The sequence below is a fragment of the Pezoporus wallicus genome, unplaced genomic scaffold (genome assembly GCF_028554395.1).
Source record: "Pezoporus wallicus isolate ANWC-B61680 ecotype Strahan unplaced genomic scaffold, APGP_CSIRO_Pwel_v1 contig_5485, whole genome shotgun sequence".
Classification (NCBI taxonomy): domain Eukaryota; kingdom Metazoa; phylum Chordata; class Aves; order Psittaciformes; family Psittacidae; genus Pezoporus; species Pezoporus wallicus.
The window spans coordinates 705,127-727,493 of record NW_026641550.1 but is presented as its reverse complement, the minus strand read 5'-3'; the positions used below and the strand labels follow the sequence as shown (position 1 = coordinate 727,493).

Here is a 22,367-nt window from a genome sequence, read left to right as displayed (position 1 = left end):
TGGTGTCATCTGCAAACTTACTGAGGGTTTACTTGATCCACTCATCCAGATCATTGATAGAGACATTAAACAGGACTGGCCCCAGTACTGAGTCGTGGGGAACACCACCTGTGCCTGGCTGCCACCCAGATTTAATTCCATTCACCTCAAGAAGAGCATGTTCCCCATTACTCCCTCAAGGTGAAATTGGTAGAGAGCAGGAAAGAAGAGGGAAGCAATCTGAATCAGATGTGCAGAGTGTGTGGGCAGATGGAAGAACAGGTACATAAAGACAGTGGTGGTGTGGGTGTGGGCACATGCATATGCACTCACATACACAGTGAAAAGCGAAATCACACCCTCTCACCTGAGCCGTATATTGCAGGGGGTCCTGGTGGGCCTGGTGGGCCAGGTGGGCCAGGAGGTCCAATTTTTCCATAACCTGGTAAGCCAGGTAGGCCTGGTAATCCTGGAGGTCCTCTGGGTCCAACAACTGAATCCCCTTTTGGTCCCTATCAGTGATAAAAACAGTGTTTCTTTGAATGTATCAGTTTCACTAGTGCAGAGCCTTCGTCTCTGGTGGTGACATTTTCTGAAGGCCTGGTACCACGTCAGTGTTCAGACATAAGGCTGTATGTAGTTTTCTTCAAGGAGGCATGGATATTAATGGAAAAGGAAAAGGTGACCATGTACTAAACCAAATTAAAGAATTTAAGTTTCAGAAAGCTTTCTGAAAATTTTTGCACCTATTCCTTAGTTGCTGACACCTGCAAAACTCTCAACAGTACTCTCAAAGCCCTGGATCTCAACTTTGCTCTTGCTGAGACTACTTGATTTGATGTGTTTATAAGAGTTTGTCAGAAGGTACACGGTGCAAAGCTTTAACATGAAGTGTGTCTATGCAGGATGCATGTATCATGATGAGTGCTGTCTTCTCCCTCCTGTGATGAAATTTCAGCTCATAGTCCTTAAACTCTCCAGCTGCTAGTCTTCCAGATTAAAAAGGCTCCAACTCTGCTTTTCCAGTTCAGCAGTGTGTCCTCAGCCTGAATGAGGAGGGCTTGTGGTCCCTGTGCTAAAACTGGCTTGCATACATGGAACAGTTTTTGGTCTCTGGACTAGGAGAGCTCAGCTGTGCCAACCAACTCCTTCTTGCCAGTAGAACAGTTTCTAAAAGGGGAGATGGTTCTCAGAAATGTGGAGTACTAGGGGATTTTTTGGAGGTGGGCTTGCTAACCTAACACTTCGACCTCAGTTGTGACCCACCTATTCATGCTCCTTGGCACTGAATATGATAATGGAGCAATGCAATGCACGTATTTGTTGCCAGATCTCAAGGATAAGATCAAATTTCCAAATAATTAGTGCATTTGATTCTAAAGTAACTGTGGTGGGAATTGCCAGAAGATAAAACAACTAGGCAGAGATTAGACAGTGGATGAATTTTATAGGAATGATCCAGACTGATATACACTGGACTTTACATTAATGTTTTTGGATTACTGGAATAGAAAATGAGATGAATTATTTAGATGGAACATAATTATTTTGGCATTTATGGGGATGTAAGTAGGAACGTCACAAGTTATATATACTGCCTTGATTTGTAATGCTATTAATAGCATGAACCTACATACTGATGTAGTTGTATTAGGCAGCTGAGCATAACATTGCATCAGTTTTTCATACCAATTAATTCTGTGCACAACAGTGAAGTGTTTGTGTTTATGCCTAATGCAACTCTGTTCTATTCACCTAATGGTTAGCATATAAATTTTTATATAGCTCTTAGCATCATTTTGTCTATCTCTTTTTAGTGCCTTCTAATTTAAAGCAGTGGGTACCCGCAAATATTCCTGTTCTACAGCTCGCATGACTTACAACTAATCCTGGTCTTCCAGGTGGTCCAGGAGGTCCTGTCAGAAAAAAACCTCCATTTGGTTCTCCTTTTTCTCCTTTTAAACCAGTGACTCCGTTGTCTCCTTTTTCACCCTTTGAAGAGAATATATTTTAAAACACTGAGCTGAAGTGAGATCTCTATGTACTGATCTTTCAAAGTTACATGAAACCTCTGAGCTTAATAAAGAAAAGTATCTGCCTAAAATCTTTTTCACATCATGTCCTTCTTCAGTGATAAGGAATGAAAAGGAACACTCTCTATTGAGGCTGCAAAGTTCTCTCAGAGCAGGAGCTAGAGGTGGAGTTAGGTGGAGGCAGAGAAAATACCTCTGCTGTTTTCTGCTATTCTACCTACTCTTATTTTGTGCAGTAAGTGGAGGTAAAGAGAAAGTTGGAGGAAGCATAAAAGCCTGTTTTTTGTTTTTCTGCTTTTCTGCTTCATCAAGGCAAAAGCAAAGCAAGATTGACATGGAATGGACACATATTTAAAAGTATGTGGCAAGATTACTGTGCACAGGATGAGAGAAAGGGGAGGGAGGGGGGTTGTAACAGGATAACAAAAAAGACACCACACAAAATTGCAGACACTTTGACCTGCATCCCTTTTTCTGTACTTCATTGTTGGTTATCAGTTAGTTTGGGGAACAGTGTCATTACTAGGTCATTATCTCTCTGTGCAAAATGAGCCACAACAATCGTAGGTTCCTCCTCACATTATTTTCTTCTGTTCATCTGCCTTTTTTTTTAACTTCACCTTTTTTTGGTCTACTTTGTTTCACCTTTCTGAGAAATAAACCTGTGAATAGAAGAGGCAAAGAGCAAAGCAAGAAGGACAAGATAACTGCAAAAAGCTAGCAGGGATGGCTATATATAGCTCCTTCTCTGACTTGCTTCCTTTTAGTTTCCCAGCAAACAGCACTATAAAGCTTTATGTATGGCATGCCATTTTGCAGAGATGAAGGAATAGATGGAAAATGAATTCTTTGTAGCTAAAACTGTAAAGCTACAGACACAATTCTGTAAGATCAAAGAAGCCATGTCAGTTCTGTCATGCATACATGTAGCACTTTATATCATGGGAATAACTTAGATGCACTCAGCCAAACTGAAACAAAATCTGTAAGCCAGACAGCACTAAGAGTCCTTCAAGGAAACTGACAGTATACTGCTTTTGGTGGTATCATTAAATGATAACTCGTTTCAAATTCTTTCAGATCTACTGATAAAGAGCCTTGTTTACTAAAAAACATTTAAAATAATATTGCATTGGTAGTCTTCTTTGTCTCTTGAAGTGTTCAGGAGAATAACGGAACAAAGAGAGACCAAACACATCAAGGTGTGGGTATACTTTCTTGTAAGAGATTCCAGAGAAAGTAGTTTTCATTCTTTGAACATATTCAGGGTGCTTAAAAGAGAAATAGCATTACACAGAAGTAATTTCTCCCCCCTGCAATGTGTTAACTATTGCTAAATTTTTCTAGAAGCCCTTTGGGTAATGGATGTCTCTTAGCTGACCTGGCATGGAAACACAAGCGTTCATTTATGGCAGATAATTTATACCAATTTATGTTAGGTAACAGTGAATTATGACTCACTCTAATATCACCAGGAAGGTAAAAAGCCTCAATAATAAATTTTTAACAAAAGTAATCTTTATAGACTACTGACATCTGCTATCTCTATACTTGTAATAAGCTTGTCTATGCAGCTGGAGTTTAAGAAATTTGTATTATTTATAATTACTGATGCTCTGATTTGTTTTGTATATTTCACCATGCTATACTGTTTTATGCTTAATTTATAGTGAAGTACATTTTAAAAAAGGTTAACAGAACTCAAGCACAAATGGGATATAATTACCTTTATGCTATTAATAAAGTGGCTAAAATATGATGGAGGCAGAGGTGGACCTGAAAAATGAAGAAAATACAATTAGGTACAATAATTATCTGTGATTTTCTTTTTAAAAGCAGTCCTTTGGATATTACTGGTTTGGGAGTTTAAAGGAAAAAATATTTACAATTATAACATTAACCTTTAAATCTAACAGATATTTTTAGCTTGGTTTCCTAACAAAGCAAGGCTTACATGCCCTAACTTGTCTGTTATTCCACCTTAATAACTTCTGAATCTAATTATGAATTTCAGACAAATTTGAAAGCCAAGAAGTCTCAAAGGTGAAAAATTCCCAGTCTTCTGAAAAAAACACACGGCAGCCTAGCAGAGGCTTAAAGAGAAGCATTCAAATTTGATGGAAACCAAGGTAAAAGAAAAGCTTTCCACGTTTTGTCAGCAGTGGGGTGACCAGTCAGTAGCCGCGTTATCTTTTATGCAAGGAGAGTACCATAACTGACAAATGAAAGGAACTTGTTGTGCTGTGCTGATCACAGAATAATTGTTCTGTGAAGCTTTTCTGCAACAAAAAACAATACCAGTATCAATGGTTATACCACCTGTGTTCTGTTGTCTGCCAATGGTGGTCAGCCAAAGCTGCCAAGCAGGCACAAAAAGTCCAAAAAGCCTTCAAATAATCTCTGTTTGGCATACACTCGGCATACAAAAAAAGATTGTTTTAAAGCTGTCCATAACAGCTTCATGCATCTTCTTCAAATGTGTTCCGATTAATTTTTGATACCTTTGGGTCCAACTTTGTGCCAGCCATAGGACTGAGATCTCAGTATGCTATCTCAGATACAATTAAATCAAGTAGACATTGTATACATCTGTATGAATCAGAAATGTATTCCCCCTATGGCAGCTATTTTGACTTTATTTCAACCCTGCCAATTATAGCTCCCTGCAGCAGTTTACTCGATCCATGTGAGGAGATGCTTTTTACCCACTTTTCTGTTGACTTCATATTTTTGCATGAAATCAATTAATAGAGCCTATTTGTAAGGTTGTACAGTAGATATTTTGTGAATATAAATAATAAATCCACTGCGTGGACAAGTACTACAGTTCAGAAAGCTTTTCTGATTGCTGAAACTCAACAGATACTGTAGTGGAAGGATCTTCAGCCATCTGTCCCTAAGAGAAGGTTTTGAAAAATTCCAATACTTTAATCATGTTCCACTACCCTGCAACTTCTGGCTTGTGAATTTTTACTGTCAATGATTATATGTACATCTGTGAGACCTAGAAAATTGGTTTGTATGAAAGAATATTTTAGCAACTACATCAATGAGCAAGAACCAAACAGGAATATTTTATAGAGCAGGAACAGAATTAGTCTTATTTAACATGTTTTAACTTCACAAAATATTGAAGCTAGTTAGGATTTGGTTGGAAAACAAGTAAATGAATATCTGTTATTTTAAGAGGAAGGTGAATTCAGTTTTCAGGTTAACCAGAATTCTTGTGTTATTTTCACCATCCTCCACTAGCTGCAGTTTTATAACAAGATCATAAGCATAATCTTTTCATAATCCTCTTCTTCTGAAGAACCTGATATTGTAAGGTATAGACAAAAATACTTGTAGGACATGAATTTGCATTAAATACAGAACATGGAACAGCATGTTCATGGTGGATAAGCCAGCACAGAAGATGAAATTTTCTTAATTTCTGCTGCTTCTTTTTACACGTTTATTGATGATTAGGAAGCACTAACCACTTATTTTAAGGCACTGGATACTGAACAGAATAAAAATGAATTAGGATGAGGCACTAAAACAGGTTTTATTAGAACAAACAGATGTCCTCTTAATAATAACCAAATTACCTTCAGTCAACAGAACTGTGTCTTTGGGACGAAGAGAGAAATATCCATGTAGATATAGCTTTGTATTTATTATAAACAAAAAGATAAAGATTATGAATATGCTATAACAATATTAATTTGAAATATGGCTTCTCCTATTTCAAAATATTTCTGGCACTGACCAAAGGCTTATCTCAGTATACGAGATTTCAAAAAATGTACAGAAAAGGAAGAGATTGTAATCTTTTCAAACAGATGCTTGTTTCTGTATCTATTTTTGAATGTGTAAGAATTAGCAACATGCATCAACTTTTTGATACAGAAAAGTAAATGTTTATAGTGGAACATCTGCTATGATACTCCTACCACCAGTGAGTTGGTATTTTTAGTTCACACAGACTTCTCATGATTTTCATAAATAAAGCATAGAATATTAAAAAGCTGGTTGAACATCTAGTTACACTTCTTGCTGGAAGTGAGACTGTCATCAGCAAATGACTGCCTTGAACTCAGAATGCGGAAGTGTGTTACCCTGAGATGGAAAGCACTGGATTTTAGCCTAATTGACTCAAAAAAATTTCCAACAAAATGTTATCTCAGAAAATGGACATGATGTCCTAAAATTTCAAAAAATCTCTGACCAGGCAGTTACATTTCAATATGTATTCTCGTACTTAACTCATTCATAATGCTCACAAATGTACAGTGTAGGTACTTCTTTCCATAAGACATTTTGCATAATATCATGGCTTTGTTGTTCTGTGTGTCAATTCAGCAAGGAACCTTGGTATAAGTCTTTAGGCAGGTAAGGCTTCAGGAGTAAGTATCAAAGCACTTTGTTGAATTGCTTTCTAATTTAAATGTCTGTTTTGTATTCCTTCATGTATTCATTTATAGGATGCCAATGATATACCAGGTTTAGTATACCTACCTGGTGGTCCTGGAGCACCTCTGTCTCCCTTTTCTCCTTTTAAGTCCACTGAATTGCGCAGCCCCCAGGAATCTCTGTTTGCTTTAGCACCTGCCACAAAAGCATCATGAATTCACAGGATCTTGCAAACAGCAGAGACAATAGCAGTGACAACCACCGAAAGTGAGAGCAGGCTTTGCTACACATGTGGGACACGTGGCTCTAGTCCTTATGTGCTTGTCTCGCTTGCCTCATGAACATTGAACAGCTGTCTGATTGTCCTCTCTTATGAACTCCAACATGTGCAAGACAGTGTCTTACAGGTCAGTCTTCCCTAACCACCTAGCCTAAGACAAACCTATTCTCACTGCATTTGTGAATTTCACTGGGGCAGGTGTACAAACAGTTCTTGAGTTATGGCTCTGCTTTTGACATCACACCTTTTACTAGCTCCAGACTTAAAACCAAACCAATAAATGATAACATCCGAAACTGTGAATGTAAAAAATGTTACAATTTATTGCTCCTTCATGTCATAAAAGCATTAATAATGAAGAAAACATTCTCTGAGAACAGATGTGCTTTTGGCATAATTTTACACCCAGGTGGGCTAAGGGTAGAATTGCATCCAAATACATCTAGGTAAAGCCTCTATTTTCCCAGATATGATTCAACTTCCATGGTAACCTTACCCTATAAAATATCTGGGTAAAACGACCTGTGAGTATTTAGACTTCTTAGGTCTGATTTCTCCCTTTGTTCTACATGAGTAATTGCTAGCATCTTTGCAAAATTAATATAAAATAACACAATTGTACCATGATAACATCTTATAGCCACTTCCTTCAGGTAAAAATGCTTTTAAAGCTTAAGGTCAGCTGGTCCTATTCAGAGTTACGAGCAGGAAGAATGCAATGACAAGCAGATACAAGATACATCTCTTGAAGTAATTTTTGATTGTTCCCTGCCCAAGGTATCTTCAGCCCCTGTGGCTAGTAGTGATCTATTCTTGCAGTCAGTGGATCTTCTTACCTGATACGATTGAATTTGTCAATTTCACTGGGGCAAGCACAGAAACAGTCTCTTGCTTGGGTACCCAGTCCATGCTCCACAGCCTGGTGCCACTTATAAATAAGATTTCATGATTAAGAAATAAATAAAGACCTTATTGGTAAGAAAGCCTTAGTTTGAAAAATAGTTGCAGCATTTTTTCTTCTTTAGTTGTGCAGAATGACTGCAAATTTAGAAGAATGAGATAGACTTCTTCCCTTTCAGAGTCCCATGTTACAATGGAAGTTTCCAGACAGTTCCTCTACACCTTTCTCTTGTCTTTCAGCCATGAGAAAGTTGGTCATACGCCCACAGGTCTCCCCATGATCTGTCTGGTGACTCAGCCTCCAGTTGTGAGCCCATGTTCCAATGCCTACTGACAAAACAGTGAGGCCTCATTTTATAATTCCACTGAGGCCAATCGCACAATGTCTCAGGTGCACAGCTAGTTTTCCTAGTTGTCAGCTGAACCCTAACTATTGCACTGTGACGTCTTCAGATTTATTTTCCAGGCAGATTTCCAATCTAGTCATCAGTATTTTAGGTCATCTTAAAATATTGAGACCAATACAGAGTTATACAAGCAAGCTGTTCTCGCAGTGTCTTCTTCGACCAGTTACTATGTCCATTCTTGCCCTTTATCCTGATCCCTTACACACTTTTCCTTCTCTTGCTTTCTTTTTCCATTTGGATCAAGGTGGCCTGGTCTTTCTGAGTGTCTCAGTCATTGCTGAGGGAGAGGAGCTCTTCCAGTTGCTGTGCCTGCTCTGCCTACTCTCTGGACCATGCTACCAAGCTGGTCCCCAGGTAGCCATCTCTTCTTCCAGAAACACCTCCAAGATCCAGCATTTGGAGCTGATATAGCGTATACTACTGCTGCCTCAATTCAACTTGTTTTGCATGCACACTCTGAGTTATCTGATTAAACTGTAAACTTTCCAGATTCCTTCGCACAGTGATGGGAACACTGATTTGATCCTCAGGAACATGGGAGCAGGGTAACAGGTTTAGGCTGTATATTTAGGGCTGCACTACTGCTTTTTTTTCCCCCCACTCTGAAAATATAATGAGTAGGCAGGAATGAACTTTTGTTTTAAGTATTTAAATAAAAGGAAGAAGACCACTGACTTTATTTCCTCTGAGATCTTGAGAAGACCTCTTTCTCCACTGTGTTTCACTGTATCATAATAAAATAGCCAGCTGCTCCCGGTGGATGCTCAGGGACTTTGTTATAGTGTTCGGTCTTTTTTTTTTCCAGCTTCAAAAAGCTCTGAAGGGGCAAAACTGTCACAGAATTTTCTGTTTCCCTTGGAACTGAAAGAATTCCACACAATTTGATCATGGCAGCATGATTTTAAACATCTGTCACCACTGTTTTTTTTGTGTGGGTTTTTTCTCTTCTTTTTTCTTGGGTTTTTTTGGTGTTTTTTTTTTGTTGTTGTTCGTTTGTTGGTTGGTTGGTTTGTTGCTTTTTTTTTGCACAGAATTGCTTCCTGTTTCTCTCTACATGTTTCCCTCATGCATCCTTGGAGCATGTCTTTGAGGAAGGACGAAAGCACAGACTCAGGCTTGCATTAATTTTGATGCCTGATGCACAGAGTAGGTGACCACCTTGTGCTTATCTGATAGAGTTCTGTCTCAGGAATGGAAAGATTGAACCTTATATAATCTTAAAATGGGAGAGAGAGAGAAAACTCTGTGTAAATGGTAACTTTTCCTCCTTAAACTGAAGAAAGAAGGGATGCATACTGGAATGATTTTAGGATTTACTATTGGGGCTGAGAATTAGTATGCATTTAGAGAAAAAAACCCTATAACGATCAACTGAATAGACACAAGTTTTAAACAAAATTGTCATAGTTAAAATCCTCAGTTTCAAGCATTTACCTAGGCTGAAAGTCTAAAAACAGCAGAATGTCCTTTATCAGCTTGGAGTCAACTCTTAGAACTAAGGAAAGTGCCTTGAACTTAAGGCTCGTTATGGGCATTTATTCTGTTAAATCATGGATTCTTTGTTAAAAAAATAAAAGTGGACATAAAAAACTTTTTCAGTCCCTGTATGGAGGTGGACACAAGTAATCGGGAGTCTTTGAATTTAGGAGCATGTTGGGACTGGACCAAGATGGGATCTTACAGTTTCACCAGAAAAAGAAAGAAGGCCACTTCTTTCCCCCCTCTCCTTCCAGGAACCCCAGTTATGCAATAACCACAAAAAAGTACTTATCTTAGAAAAAAACAAAACAAAAGCTTATTCACACCAGGGTACAAGAAAATAATTACTCACCATGGACATTAAGAGTTTCTTGATTTCCAGGGTAAAGAGTGCTCACCTGCAGACAAAGAAATCCATTGAAAATTATTTTTACACATTAACCAATGGAAGTGCATTACTTGGTGTAACTGAAAAGCCTAGATATTTTGCATGCTAATAAATATTATAACAACACTCTGGATTATATCAAGTTTGATCTAATATCAAGTTATATTGATCTAATATCAAGTTATATTGATATAACTTATATAACATTATATTGATATAATATCAAGTTATATTTGATATAATATCAAGTTTGATATAATCTGAGTGTGTGTATATATATATTTGTCCACGTATTAGCTGATCAAGCTTTTTTCAGGATTGTGCTCTCTTTAACATGCCACATGCTTTTAGCAAAAGGGCAACAACACAACACATGTTTTGAGGTATCAGCAAATCCTGCTCTCAGTCATGCCAGTGAAGCACCAGAAAACTCATTCTCCAAGGACAATTTTGAATTTACATCACTGCATTTGAAAGCAGATTTGACTTTTGATTGTAAGTTAGCAGACTGTGTTTGTAAATTTCTAATCAGACCATGGCTATGCCTACTGTCTGATGTTAACCTGTGCTCCAGAGGCATTGAGATCAGAACTGGGAGGCAGAAGCTATTCTAGTCTATCCTTCTGGCACCAGCGGTGTAACAGTGGGCAGGCTACTTAACCTCTACTGCCTATCTTCAGAATAAGGAGAGTGCAGGAAGTGAAAAGTATCACAGTACTTGGAAATGTACAGATCTTAGTACTAGCTAGAACTATTTATATGAATCTAGGCAAGTGTATGAAAAAACATCAAAGGTGCTACATCTGGCTAACCTGGCTCTTAGAAGTCTTACTCACATGGACAGCTCCATTAACTTCAGAAGTTTAGCTCACATGAGGAAACCTTGTGGGTTCAGTCTGTAGTTCTTTATCAATATTCATTTATGTAGGCATAAACAGCAGACTTCTTATATGTAAACTTGAATAGGTTTAGGATATTACTCACAAATGTAGGACAAATCTATCTAGCATACTCAAATGCATTGACGTGTTTATAAGTACAGGTTTTTATTGCTTGTGCACATAAAAGTTGCTCCTATTCACCAATTGTAACCTTCTTAAAAAGTGACCATTATTATCTGAAATTCAGCAGAAATAGGCTTATATTGTTTGAATCGTTCCACAGGGAATCATAAGAGAGTTGAGGCTGGAAGGCATTTCTGGAGATTGGCTAGCCCAAAGCAGGATCAACTACATCAAGTTGCTTAGGGCCTGGCCTCATCCAGACAGGTTTCAGAGATGACGCAAACAGAATGCGATTATGGACATGCATGATTAAGCTACAGAAGTGTTATATGGTGGGAATGGGGAGTTTTAAAGGAGAAATTCAAAGAGGTAAACAGATGGTGCCTGGAGGTGATAGGCCAAAACTGCAATGTCAACTTACCATACAATAATGATTATTTATCAGTAATTAGCAGAAAGATCCATAAGCTGGGATACATCTTTCTTCAGCAATAAATGTAGGGTAATGTTGAGTACAGATACATCTAGTATGGTGTAAGTCCAGAGCTGTTTCTTTAAAATAAGTGAAAAAGAACTGGAATGGAAATTGGAGGAGGGGGCACAATGCTATTTTGAGCTATACTGTCTAATGGAAAAGTATAACAGCCATACTGCACACCACACTATTCAGAGGAGGACTGTGACAGAATCCTTTCCAACATCTTAACCCACATCTTAAAGGTACAATATTGCCCTAGGGAAAGTAATTCCAGGACTGGACTTCTTTTGTTGTTCATTGTGGGATGTAATATTCATAATTCATTAAACAAAAGTTGCATCAGGGTGTTCTGAAAATACAAACCCCATCTCCTTTCTTTTTATACTATGCGTGTAAATGCAGGTCCTTTGAAGCTAAAGGGGGCTTTGCCATTCCCTTTGGAAAGCAGGGGCAGAGCTTTACCGGATGCCATTCTTGAGATAATAAATGTCTACATGTGAATAGATTGCATTTGAGGATCAAATAAAGAACATGATCTTTCTTTCCTAATGAATCTTTCATGCCACAATGAAACATGTAACAAGTGTTATTTTGTACAGGGAAATTGAAAACAGCTAAAGACGTAAGAACTTGGAGACAGTATTTATATATACATCTGAAGAATGCATGTGCATGTATGTATAAGCATTCAGCTCCCCAAAGCAACTCTTAAGCTATGGAAATGTAGGGTTTAAAAAGTGTTAGAACAAGTGATCGAAGTGCTTTAAGCAAAAGGTTCTAGTGCTTTTAGTTCTGTTATGTATTTTACCTATGGCTAACTTTGGGTATCTAAATGCTTGAAAATCTGTTATTTTGAAGACTAGGTAAAACACGTCTCTGGTGCAAAGCAGAAGACAGGGAGTGAAAATCTGCAAAGCTGCTGTGGTTATGCACATAGCTAATTTGGTTATATACTGTCACAGCCATGCTTTTTGCTAAGAGCAGATCCTGTGTGTGACTTACCGGCATTTTGCAATGAGGTCTGGGTGAGACTGGGAAAACTGTCTATTGAAAAAAGGAAGGAAAATTATTTTAATCCATGTAGGTATAATACAGTAAATAACACACCACATAGATCTTATGGACATTTCAGGAGAAAGCCTGGAAACAAAAATTGGCACCTCCTGAGCAGAGAGCCCTGCTTGCTGCCTGAGAGCTCTTACAGGCCTTTCAGCAAGTAACATGCTCTGTGTGTGTGGCAAAACTCTTACATGACAGTGGCTCCTGTTAAGAGATTTTTTTCCTGTGCACACAAGCACAGTCCCCCCCTGTAAACTGTGTTGCCTGAAACAAGTTTTGATGTTTCCTTTTGCAAACCGTTTCTAGAGTAGCACATTTCTGATACAAAGATAGAACAGCAACTGATCCCCGGTTGTACTTACTCCTTTGATATAAACTATACGTCCTGGTGGTCCAGGAGGTCCTGGGGGTCCAGGCAAGCCAGGAAGGCCCTGGTAAGAGAAAGTGAAAGAAGGAAGATATTAGACAGATCTTTTCATATGCAGTGCAACTTAGTCTACAGAAAGAAGGCCAAGGGGCTCCGAGGACACTATTTAAACAAGAAGTTTTGTATTAAATAGCCTGAGGGGAGATTGAGCATTTAGTTACAAAGACCAACCTGTCAGGTGAATTGTAATATTTAACCTAAAGCACTCTGTGGAGATCAAAATGGTCTAAGATTGTTGTTTCCAGGGGACAAAAACCAAACCAAACAACCAAAACCAAATCCCAGATAGAAACCCCCCAAAGTACTAAAAATCAAAACTGAATTAAAGTCAGTGGATTTCTTATCCAAGGAAAATTAGGTATCCAAGACTGATCTTGGATTCCCAAGACTGCTGAGATTCATATCTTTTCAAATGCCAGTCAGATAACTGCACCTTCAAGGAACCAGAGGCATGACTGCCATTTAAAAAAAAAAAAACGCCTATTCTTTCCTGTATCATTTAAAAAGCTGGCGCCACACCATGTCCATCTTTCAATCCACATCAGTGAAAGCTTCTGTGAGGTGACGCATGTCTTCTCAGCAATAATTAAAGGTTTCATCTTCCCTGAGTACTCCACAAAACGCTATTAGGACCTGTAGCCTGTTTTGTTTGCTTGTTTGCTTCAGTCTCCCAGCCTGATGTACTTCATCTGGTTATACTTACTTTAATAGTTTTTGTTTGGTTAAGGCAGACAATCCAGAAAATGAAACTTGACACTGTTTGAAGATAGGGAAGAATGGAAGATCTACTTTAGTATTTTCTGCCAGTGGGTGTTCCTCTTTTCTGTCATTTTCTTCCAATTTGAATTTGTCTAATTTGCCTCATTTCAGCAACTAATTTTCTATTTACACCTTTCTCTAGAGGTGTAAGCAACCTCCAGTACCTACTATTTTCTTCTGTGAGGATACCCATCTTCAGTCTCCCTGTTAGTTGTATAAAGCAGTATCACAATCTCTCTTTATTGTCCAGATAGAAAATATACTTGTGTTTTGCAGTTTTTGTGCCATATATATTTTTTTTCATTTTAAACAAAATAGAACAAGAGAAGTCATGCAACAGAATTCATTTACAAAAAGTGCTCTACTGAAATAGTTATATTGACTAGATCACCTCTTCTGATGCCTAGCTGATCCATGCTTTATGATTTCCATGCTATCACAGTAAAATATGTTTGTCTTTTTTTCCGGCATGTCTCTGATGCAGATGAAATATTCTTAGCTGCTCTTGTGGTATGAGTACCAATTCTTCTAACACAGATTGCCCATGACATCAGAACAACCACGCAAATTACTCGGCTATTGTGAAATTTGTTGCTTATGCTCAGCAGTGTTTATTGCTGTGTAGTCCAGTCCTCATGTTTGCCCTGAAACCACTTGTATGAAGTCTTTTCAGAAGAACAGACTTGCAGCACCAGGAGCTTGGTTCATCACTCATCATTCCATAATTACAGGTTGTACGTGGGCACATATAGGCTATCGTGTATGCGGTGGTCATTATTCTGGATACATGTACATGACAACTAAACCAGGTACTAAGTCTTAGCAAGTATCTCATTGGTAGCAGAGAGGATTCCATTTCACTATGATATGCCCAAGTGCTGTTTACACCTGTGCTAGATAGCTAAGAACCTATGGGAGTATGTTCACACGATGAGGAGTCATACTGATGGCCTGGATCCAGAAGTCTTTGGTATATAGAAAGAATCGGCAATCCCAGATAATTTGCTATTATTTAGCTGTGCTAACAGTGCATCACACATATGATTGTTACACCTGGGAGCTGATGCAACTATGTATGTCTTTAAGAACTGTCCAGATGGACCCAGAAATTGACTTTTAAATAATTGTTATCAGATAGGAAAAGTAGCAGAAACATAGAATTATTTCTAGATCATTTCACATTTTGAGTCCTCTCATCATTTTAAAGGAACTCATATAAACCAGATGAGTTCAGATTTTAAAGGGATTTTTTTCTTCAACCAATTGCAATATTTAAATACTTACATTAAATGAGTCACCTCGATCACCTTTCACACCTCTCAGTCCATTCAGTCCTGGGCGGCCCTGAAATAAGTAGAAATAGTGTAGTATGTGTCAGAAGCAAGCTCCTCTATCTTTATTCCACTTTAGAGCATAATACATACTGGACGTCCTGGAAAACCAAGCTCTCCTTTAGGTCCAGTAGGTCCTATGGGTCCCTGGACAAAAACAGAAAATGTGATTATGAAGAACATATAAAACATATATTTGACATATATTTTGATTATTTAGAATAAGAGGCATAGTTTTATATTTGCATTAAAAATAAGTCTGTGATCATCTGCAGAGAAAGCACAGAATGTCCTCTCTCCCTGCCCTGCTGAATGATCTCAGAAGCTGAGGCCTGCATGTAACAGTCAACTCTGGCTTGGAAAAGACTGTTGTCAGAAATAAAGTCTGAATTCTCAGCCAGCTGTAGGGTGTGCACTTCACAACTGAGTCACCATGCATAAAAGGAACATTAAATGTTTCGATCACTAGAAAAAATGCAGTTAGTTGTGTATGCTTTGTACATCTCCTTTTTGTTTTGCTTTGTTTTTCTAATTATTTTTGAATCAGGCCCTATGAGGAAATGTTTGTGGATCAGCCTGAGAATTCATACAGTGCCAGGCTTCTACATGCCTCTTGCCAGCCTGGGCATATGAATTTATTTATTTATTTGTCCTTGCCTTTATGTGATATCATTTTGCTGGAAAGTGACATACATACGTTAATAGAATATTTATCTGATTATGATGATGTGATTTATCTTAGCATCGAGCTGAAATTAATGGATTAACTGTTTTAATTTTATCATGCCAAAATTTAAGACTGGATTAGAAATGAAATTTGGAAATGGTCAACATGTGAACATATTAATTTAAAACATCACCACTGTAATCAGAGTTGAAAGCTAACTAGCGGCAGCTGAAAATGTTCAAAGTTGGTAGGACCTTTATTAAACTTCTCTTTCATGTCCTGTTTGAAGGTAATTTCTGCCTGTATGATCAAAGCTAATGGCTCTGTCTAAAGCAGGCAATAGATTTCTGGTGGGCTCTGGCAGATGTGAATTTCAGTATCATGCCCCTAGAATTTCAAAATTATTCATCCTATCCTTCTGTGATGCCATATCCAATAATGGGGTCTGAAAAAAAAAAAAAGAAATCCAAAATGCCTTGGGGTATTTTTGTATTTCACTTTCAGGTATTTGAGACTTTAAAGAATATGCAAATCTGAGCTTTACTGAGAAATGAAGATGATTTAAACTATTAAAAAAGTCTGTTTCTAATCAAGAGAAGTGTCTGGATCTCGTGCTGTAACTGGGACTTTAAATCAACATCAACAGTGTGAGAGTTGAGCATGCTGGAGCCACTGTTACTATTTCCTCTGTCAAAGTGCCAGCCCACCCCTGACAGAAGCCAGCAGTCACAGTTAGAAGTGAAAGAGGAAGTCACAGGAGACTGCTTACCAGAAAAGAAGATTTAATTTACAACAGCAGAGTTGATTTGAGCAGATTGACACTGTGGTTCTTACTAAGGGCTCCTATTCAGTAATGTGCAATGGTGTGTTTCACTGAAAGCGAACAACATAATTGAACAGGTAAAAGATTCTCATTTTCCCTGTAGCAGGAGGCTGGATTCAGTCTGTGTCTTCTGCTTTATCTGGTAACAGTATTAAGCTCCTGACTATCCCTAGCTCTCATTTGCCAAACCAGTACTTCTCTGCAGCTTTTTGTTGCACAGGACTCCCACTGACTACAAAGGGATTTTTTCCCTGAGACAACATCAAAACTAATCATCCATATTAGCAGTGATGGTTAAACTGAAGTTTTGCACTAAGAAGAGGAACTGGCTGAGCAAAGTCTTGAGACAGGTCCTTTGTGCCAAATTGTCCTACAGAATAATCATTCACACCAATGCTGGCAAGAACTTCCTCTGAATGGCCTTGTCTGCATGCTGAACTGTATGAAGCATCTTGTAGCAGTGCAAAAGATGTCAACACACAGTTTGGAGCTGATAGGAAAGGACATGTCCTGACGGGTACACAGCAATAGGATGATAGGCAAGGAACACAGGCTACAGCATGAGAAATTCAAAATAAATATAAGCAAAATATTATTTCTTTTTTTAACCCTGAAGGTTGTCAAATACTGGAATGTGCTGTCCAGAGGGGATATGGAGTGTGTCTCCTGAGAGATGCTGAAGACTCAACTGGGCAAGTCCCTGAGCCAAATAGACCTACTTTGAACACTGGTGTAGACTAGATAATCTCTGAAGTTCACTTCCATTCAAAATTACTGTATGATTCTGTGTCAAGGCGATAGTATAGACTCATCTTGCAGTCATTCAAGGAGAAGAAAAGGAGCTTTCCTTCCAGTAAATTAGGATAGCCCCCTCAAGGTATTCTGATACACAGTAATTAAGAAAGCAATTACTCAGCACACCCAGTTAGCCCGTTTTAAAGACTGCAGAAACTGATGGCAGAATCTTTTACAGACTTGGTGCACAGAAATGGCAACAACTACTAACATTCACTTAGGCACAGCAGAGACAAGGCTACATCAAAAGCAGAAGCAAAGAAACACTCGATATCCTTGATCTTTGGAACATTAGATTAGAAGAAATTAATTCTTGCTCTAATACTTCTGAGTCTGGGCAACTGTTCTGTTCTTACTTTATAACTAATTTCTTGTGCTTTTCTACAACGTTCTGTGTCCTGTCAAAAATATCAGGCCAAGTACCTGAAAGAAGGCCTCAGAATTCTGATTTCTGTGAATGTTCTGACTCTACTACCTGATTTGCAGCTTCCTCAGAATCCAAGGCAGTTGCAAATTATTGGCACCAACAGAACCAGATCCTGATGCAGTCAGTTGGTTTATGATAAATGATAGAAATAGAGAATAATTTAGATTGGAAGGGATCATTAGAGGTCATCTAGAACACCTCTTCCTTAAAGCGAGACAAACTTCCAAGTTAGGTCATGCTGCGAAGCACCTTCTTCCACAATCCACCATCTCTCTGGGCACCTATTTCTGTGTTTAACTACTTTTACTGTATTTTATTTTTATTTTTTTCAAATCTAACTGGAATTTCCCTTGCTGGAACTTGTGATCATTGGCACTCTTCTTTTTCCTGCGCACCTCTGAGAAGGACCTGACTTTGTTTCTTCTGTAATTCTCTTTCAGGCAGTGACAGGGAGCAAATAGAGCTCCTCTTAACCTTTTATCTTCAGGGCTAAACAAACTCAGTTCATTCAGAGTCATAAGTTATGTCAGTTTCTAGCTCTGACTATATTTCACTATTTAGGGAGTAACAGATACATTTGTGCTACCAGAATTAAATTCTGAATCGTCAGTAGTTTACAGCACCGCATATGTAACAACCACTTTCTTTTCTTAAGGACATTGATTATCCTGAAGCAAGAATACTCCTTATCATCCCTACTCAGAAGGAATGTAAACCTAAAGCAAACTACCTTTACATTTACTATAATCTGTAAAACCAAAGCAAAATAAGAAAAGATTCCACTCATCTTTGGAAATGTCTTACCATTGGTCCCACTGGTCCCACCACTCCAGCTTCACCCTGTTGAGGACAGACACACACAGAGCAATGACAGGGAGAACTCCTTCAGTATCCAGGCAGAGGTGGCTGGTAACAGGGCCACCAAACATTCTGGCAGAACACAACACAATATTAGCTCACCTTCTCCCCTTTTCTTCCTAATAATTCAGTTAAAGATCCATCAGCAGCAATGATAGCTCCTGGTTCTCCCTTTTCACCCTGCAATTATCAAAGTAATTTTACAGTGTTTACAAAATAGTTCTCAATTGAATCAGAAGTCAAAGCAGCATTACTGCTGTTAGAAGCATGACAGATGAGTCATACTGTGATATCAAACATAAAGTGGTATCAATATGAGTAGGGTGAAGCTTGATTCTGGGGAAGAAAAGGGTTGAACTTTCTTGAAATAATTAAACTATTACACTATTACTATATTGCACTATTAAAGTATAATAGAGTACACTAAACACATCCTGCTTGTGCAAATCATTCTGGGATGAATATATACTCATTTTTTAAGAAAGACTTCTGACTGCTCTCAGTAAAGTAACTATGTGAAACATACTGTGCTCACAATAGGTCTCTGCCAAGGGAAAACAGGCTATTGGTGTCTTCTTGTGTACCATCAGCTTAGATATGGCTCAGGAAATACTGGAAATGTGAAATCTTGATAGAACACTGTCCTGATTTTACTATCAAGAAAGCATGAATCATTCTCTCTGTGTGCCTGGCATGATGCGTCTTCATTGCCTTTAGTGAAGGCTAATCCCCTGCATTAAAATCATGAACTTCTGCATTCCACTTCTTCAAGGGATAATTCCATTGAATAACGGCACTACAACCATGAATCATCATTCCCCAGTGCCAGTGCATGGTTCCCACTCTGGATCTTTCAGCTGTAACTTCCGTCCTCCTAGCTCCTAGCAGCTTGGTATAATAGCTGTCCTAAGATCTCTTATGGAGCAAACATGGCTTGAAACTAACAATTACATTTCTGATTAAAATGATGGTGCAGGATACAGAACTTCTGCTGAGTGGGAAGTGCTATAACTCAGTTCCTCTTTCAGGTTCTTAAATATTTGGAGTCTTTGGAGTTTCCCTGAGAATACTTTGGATACTTTGAAGTCTTCCTCAGGCTTAGCTTCACTGTCTTTATCTTCTGTGAGATTTTCTGGATCTAAGGTTGCAACAGAAGCATCTCACGATTTTCAAAGCAAAATGCTCCTTGGTGTCTGTGCAGCTTCATTGCGGTTCCCACTTCGTAATTCTTGAGCATAACATGGTGTTCAGAAACAGCCTCAGAAACATCACTATCTCATTGATGGGTACAAAACATAATGGCTTCAAAGTTTTGTGTTCCTTCCAGTGTGGACAGCATAAGCTAATAAAAAACCCCAACAGATTAAAAAAACCCCTAACACAAACCAAAAAACACCCAACTGGTTTTAAGGTTAAGTTTGATTATTTTATGCACTCCATAAAAGCACAAGAGTCCTTATGACAAAAAAGGGCTTGTATTTGTGGAGATGTTTTCATCTGAGCAATTAGATGCTGTTCATCCACAGGCGCATTTCAAACCACAATTAACCATTTCCAAGCCTTCCTATTACTTGTGAGAAAGTGAGGTCAGATACTTAAAAGAGGAAGTGGTTTTGGTTTTGTTTTTTGTTATCCCCAAGATTGTAATAACTTAGATGTTCCTCTCCCCTGCTTCCTGCAGGTGGGTGAGAAGGGGAAGAAAAACAGAACAGCAGCAATGTTTTGTAAATAGCAGAATCAGTCCTTAGTCTTTCTCACCAGTGCTATCAGATAAACACTGTTGTGCAGAAATCAGAGAAAGGAACTTAAAGAGAGAGCTCCCCAAGTCTTTGCTTTCTTTGGGAATGTAAAACTGCAATCTTCATTCTGTATGCAAAGCCCTCTGTGCCAAACGAGGAGAAGAAAGACTAATCTGTTTTAAAGTTTTTTTATTTGGCCTTTCTTTTAGGATCCCAGGGTGTCAGCACAGACAATTAACTTGCAAGAAGAGCTCACCTCATGTTTAATGTTTATATAAACTGATTCTGATAAGTGCACACTGTACTGTGGTATCTCAACACCGAGGCAGAAATCTTAGCTCTCGGTGGTATTATATCAAGGTATTTTTTGAACTCTTTCAACTTCCACTTAGTAAATTCTTCATGCGAACTGATTAACATCCCAATCCCTAGTAAAATTAGAATCATTAAACTTTTAATGTCACTAAATATTTGTCATCTAACACATTTTGCAGCATGTACTTTTCCCTATGCATTTCCTCTTTCTTACTTGTTGTCCTTTGGGTCCTTGTGATCCAGGCAAACCAGTATCACCCTTTGGTCCCTGAGGGCCCTAAACAAAAACCAAATACATAAATCCATAGTGATATCTGCTAAGAATATGAAACTAGGCAATTAGACTAAATGTAATTGCAAATAACTGGAAAACCTGAATTTTAGTCAGTCTGGTTGCAATCGAAGAACTCTTATAAGACGAAATTGCTGTCTGAATCAAAGTATTCCCTAAAGCAAATATAATTTAGGGAGAATCTGTTAAAAAGAACAACCAACCTCCCCCTGATGTTTATCACAGTGTAGATGATACATTTACAAAGAGAAATATGTAAACATTAATAAGAGTGGAAATTAAGCCTGAAATTCTCTATTTCCTCCTTACTTTATTCTCCCTCCCTCCACAATTATTCAGCCAGAATGATGTTCAACAGGATTTATGAAGCTATATTTTTATTGAAAAAATCTTAATCTGAAATAGAGATAATACATTTGAAAAATATGTAATTTCTGTGGTGAAACCATTCCATTCAGATCACAGTTTTGTTTTACAATCTTCCAGTATCAGTGCACTCAGGAGCAATTTTTTACACACCAATAACTAAATTCATGACCACACAATTTGTGCATTGGTGAAGAGATAAAGAAAAGACCTGAGTTAAGAACAAGAATGGTATTTTCAGATCTGTAGAAATTCTGTAAATGAGAGAGTAAGAATTCATTACATCACTTTCTAAATATTATCAGCTCTTTTTCAAATGAAAAGTATTTTCAAGGAGTTGCCCCTGTCATCTTCCTTTGCAATGTATAATACTCAGGACCTAGTAAACAACCTTCTGTAGAATTTTGGGAAATTTGCCAGCATTTTATCAACATTGTTTGTCAGCTTTCCCAGTTTTCTCCTTAGTTATTCTCAGGCAATAGACAAAGGATCCTGAGACCATATGGATGCATCTGAACTGTGAAACAACCGTAACAAGGGAAAATAATTCTATCACATTATATAGAATATAAATATAATAGTATAAACAATATTATCTATCTGAAGTCACAAGCCAGGTAGTGTTTATATGGTGTGTCAGTCTGAGCAAGTAGGTAGCACAGTATAAGGCACCTTTTGATACTACGGCTGTGCAATGCTTAAGTAGTAGCATTGGTATGTTATTATAAAAAAATAACAAATGTTTCCTAAATGATGAAATAAAAAGGGTACACCTCATAGGGCTTTACTGTACTCTGTAGTGGGGACAAAAAGAGCCTAAAGAAAACTGTAACTACATATACATATGAAGATATCTTTTAGAAGTCCATTTGTTCCATTTATCCCTCCTAAGTGGCACTGGTCTTTTTCTTAGGTAGCAATTTCTCATTAGAGTCAATTATGTTTACTACAGAACTGATTTGGAAATAAGCAGAAAGACATGATGTACATATCCTAGTATAGTTCATTTACAGCAGAGTTAATTTCTACCATGGCTTTTGATTCCATGAACACCTACAGTCTCCAATATGAAAACGTTACACTTTGTGTAAATTCTGTACAATATAATTATTTTAAAATATTAAGTGATATTGAAAAATACTTTCTCAAATCCAAGGAACATAATA

General features: G+C 37.9%; 1 protein-coding gene across 1 annotated transcript in view; it reads right to left on the bottom strand.

The window, feature by feature from the left end:
* LOC130607307 (collagen alpha-1(XV) chain-like) overlaps window positions 1-22,367 on the bottom strand; it is a 119,055-nt gene that overhangs the window by 11,793 nt on the left and 84,895 nt on the right. The window contains 12 exon segments of the mRNA XM_057424306.1: window positions 347-491; window positions 1,861-1,971; window positions 3,739-3,788; window positions 6,513-6,602; window positions 9,826-9,871; window positions 12,346-12,387; window positions 12,765-12,833; window positions 14,873-14,932; window positions 15,013-15,066; window positions 18,436-18,471; window positions 18,592-18,669; window positions 20,758-20,820. Coding sequence (XP_057280289.1) covers window positions 347-491; window positions 1,861-1,971; window positions 3,739-3,788; window positions 6,513-6,602; window positions 9,826-9,871; window positions 12,346-12,387; window positions 12,765-12,833; window positions 14,873-14,932; window positions 15,013-15,066; window positions 18,436-18,471; window positions 18,592-18,669; window positions 20,758-20,820 — 844 coding nt within the window.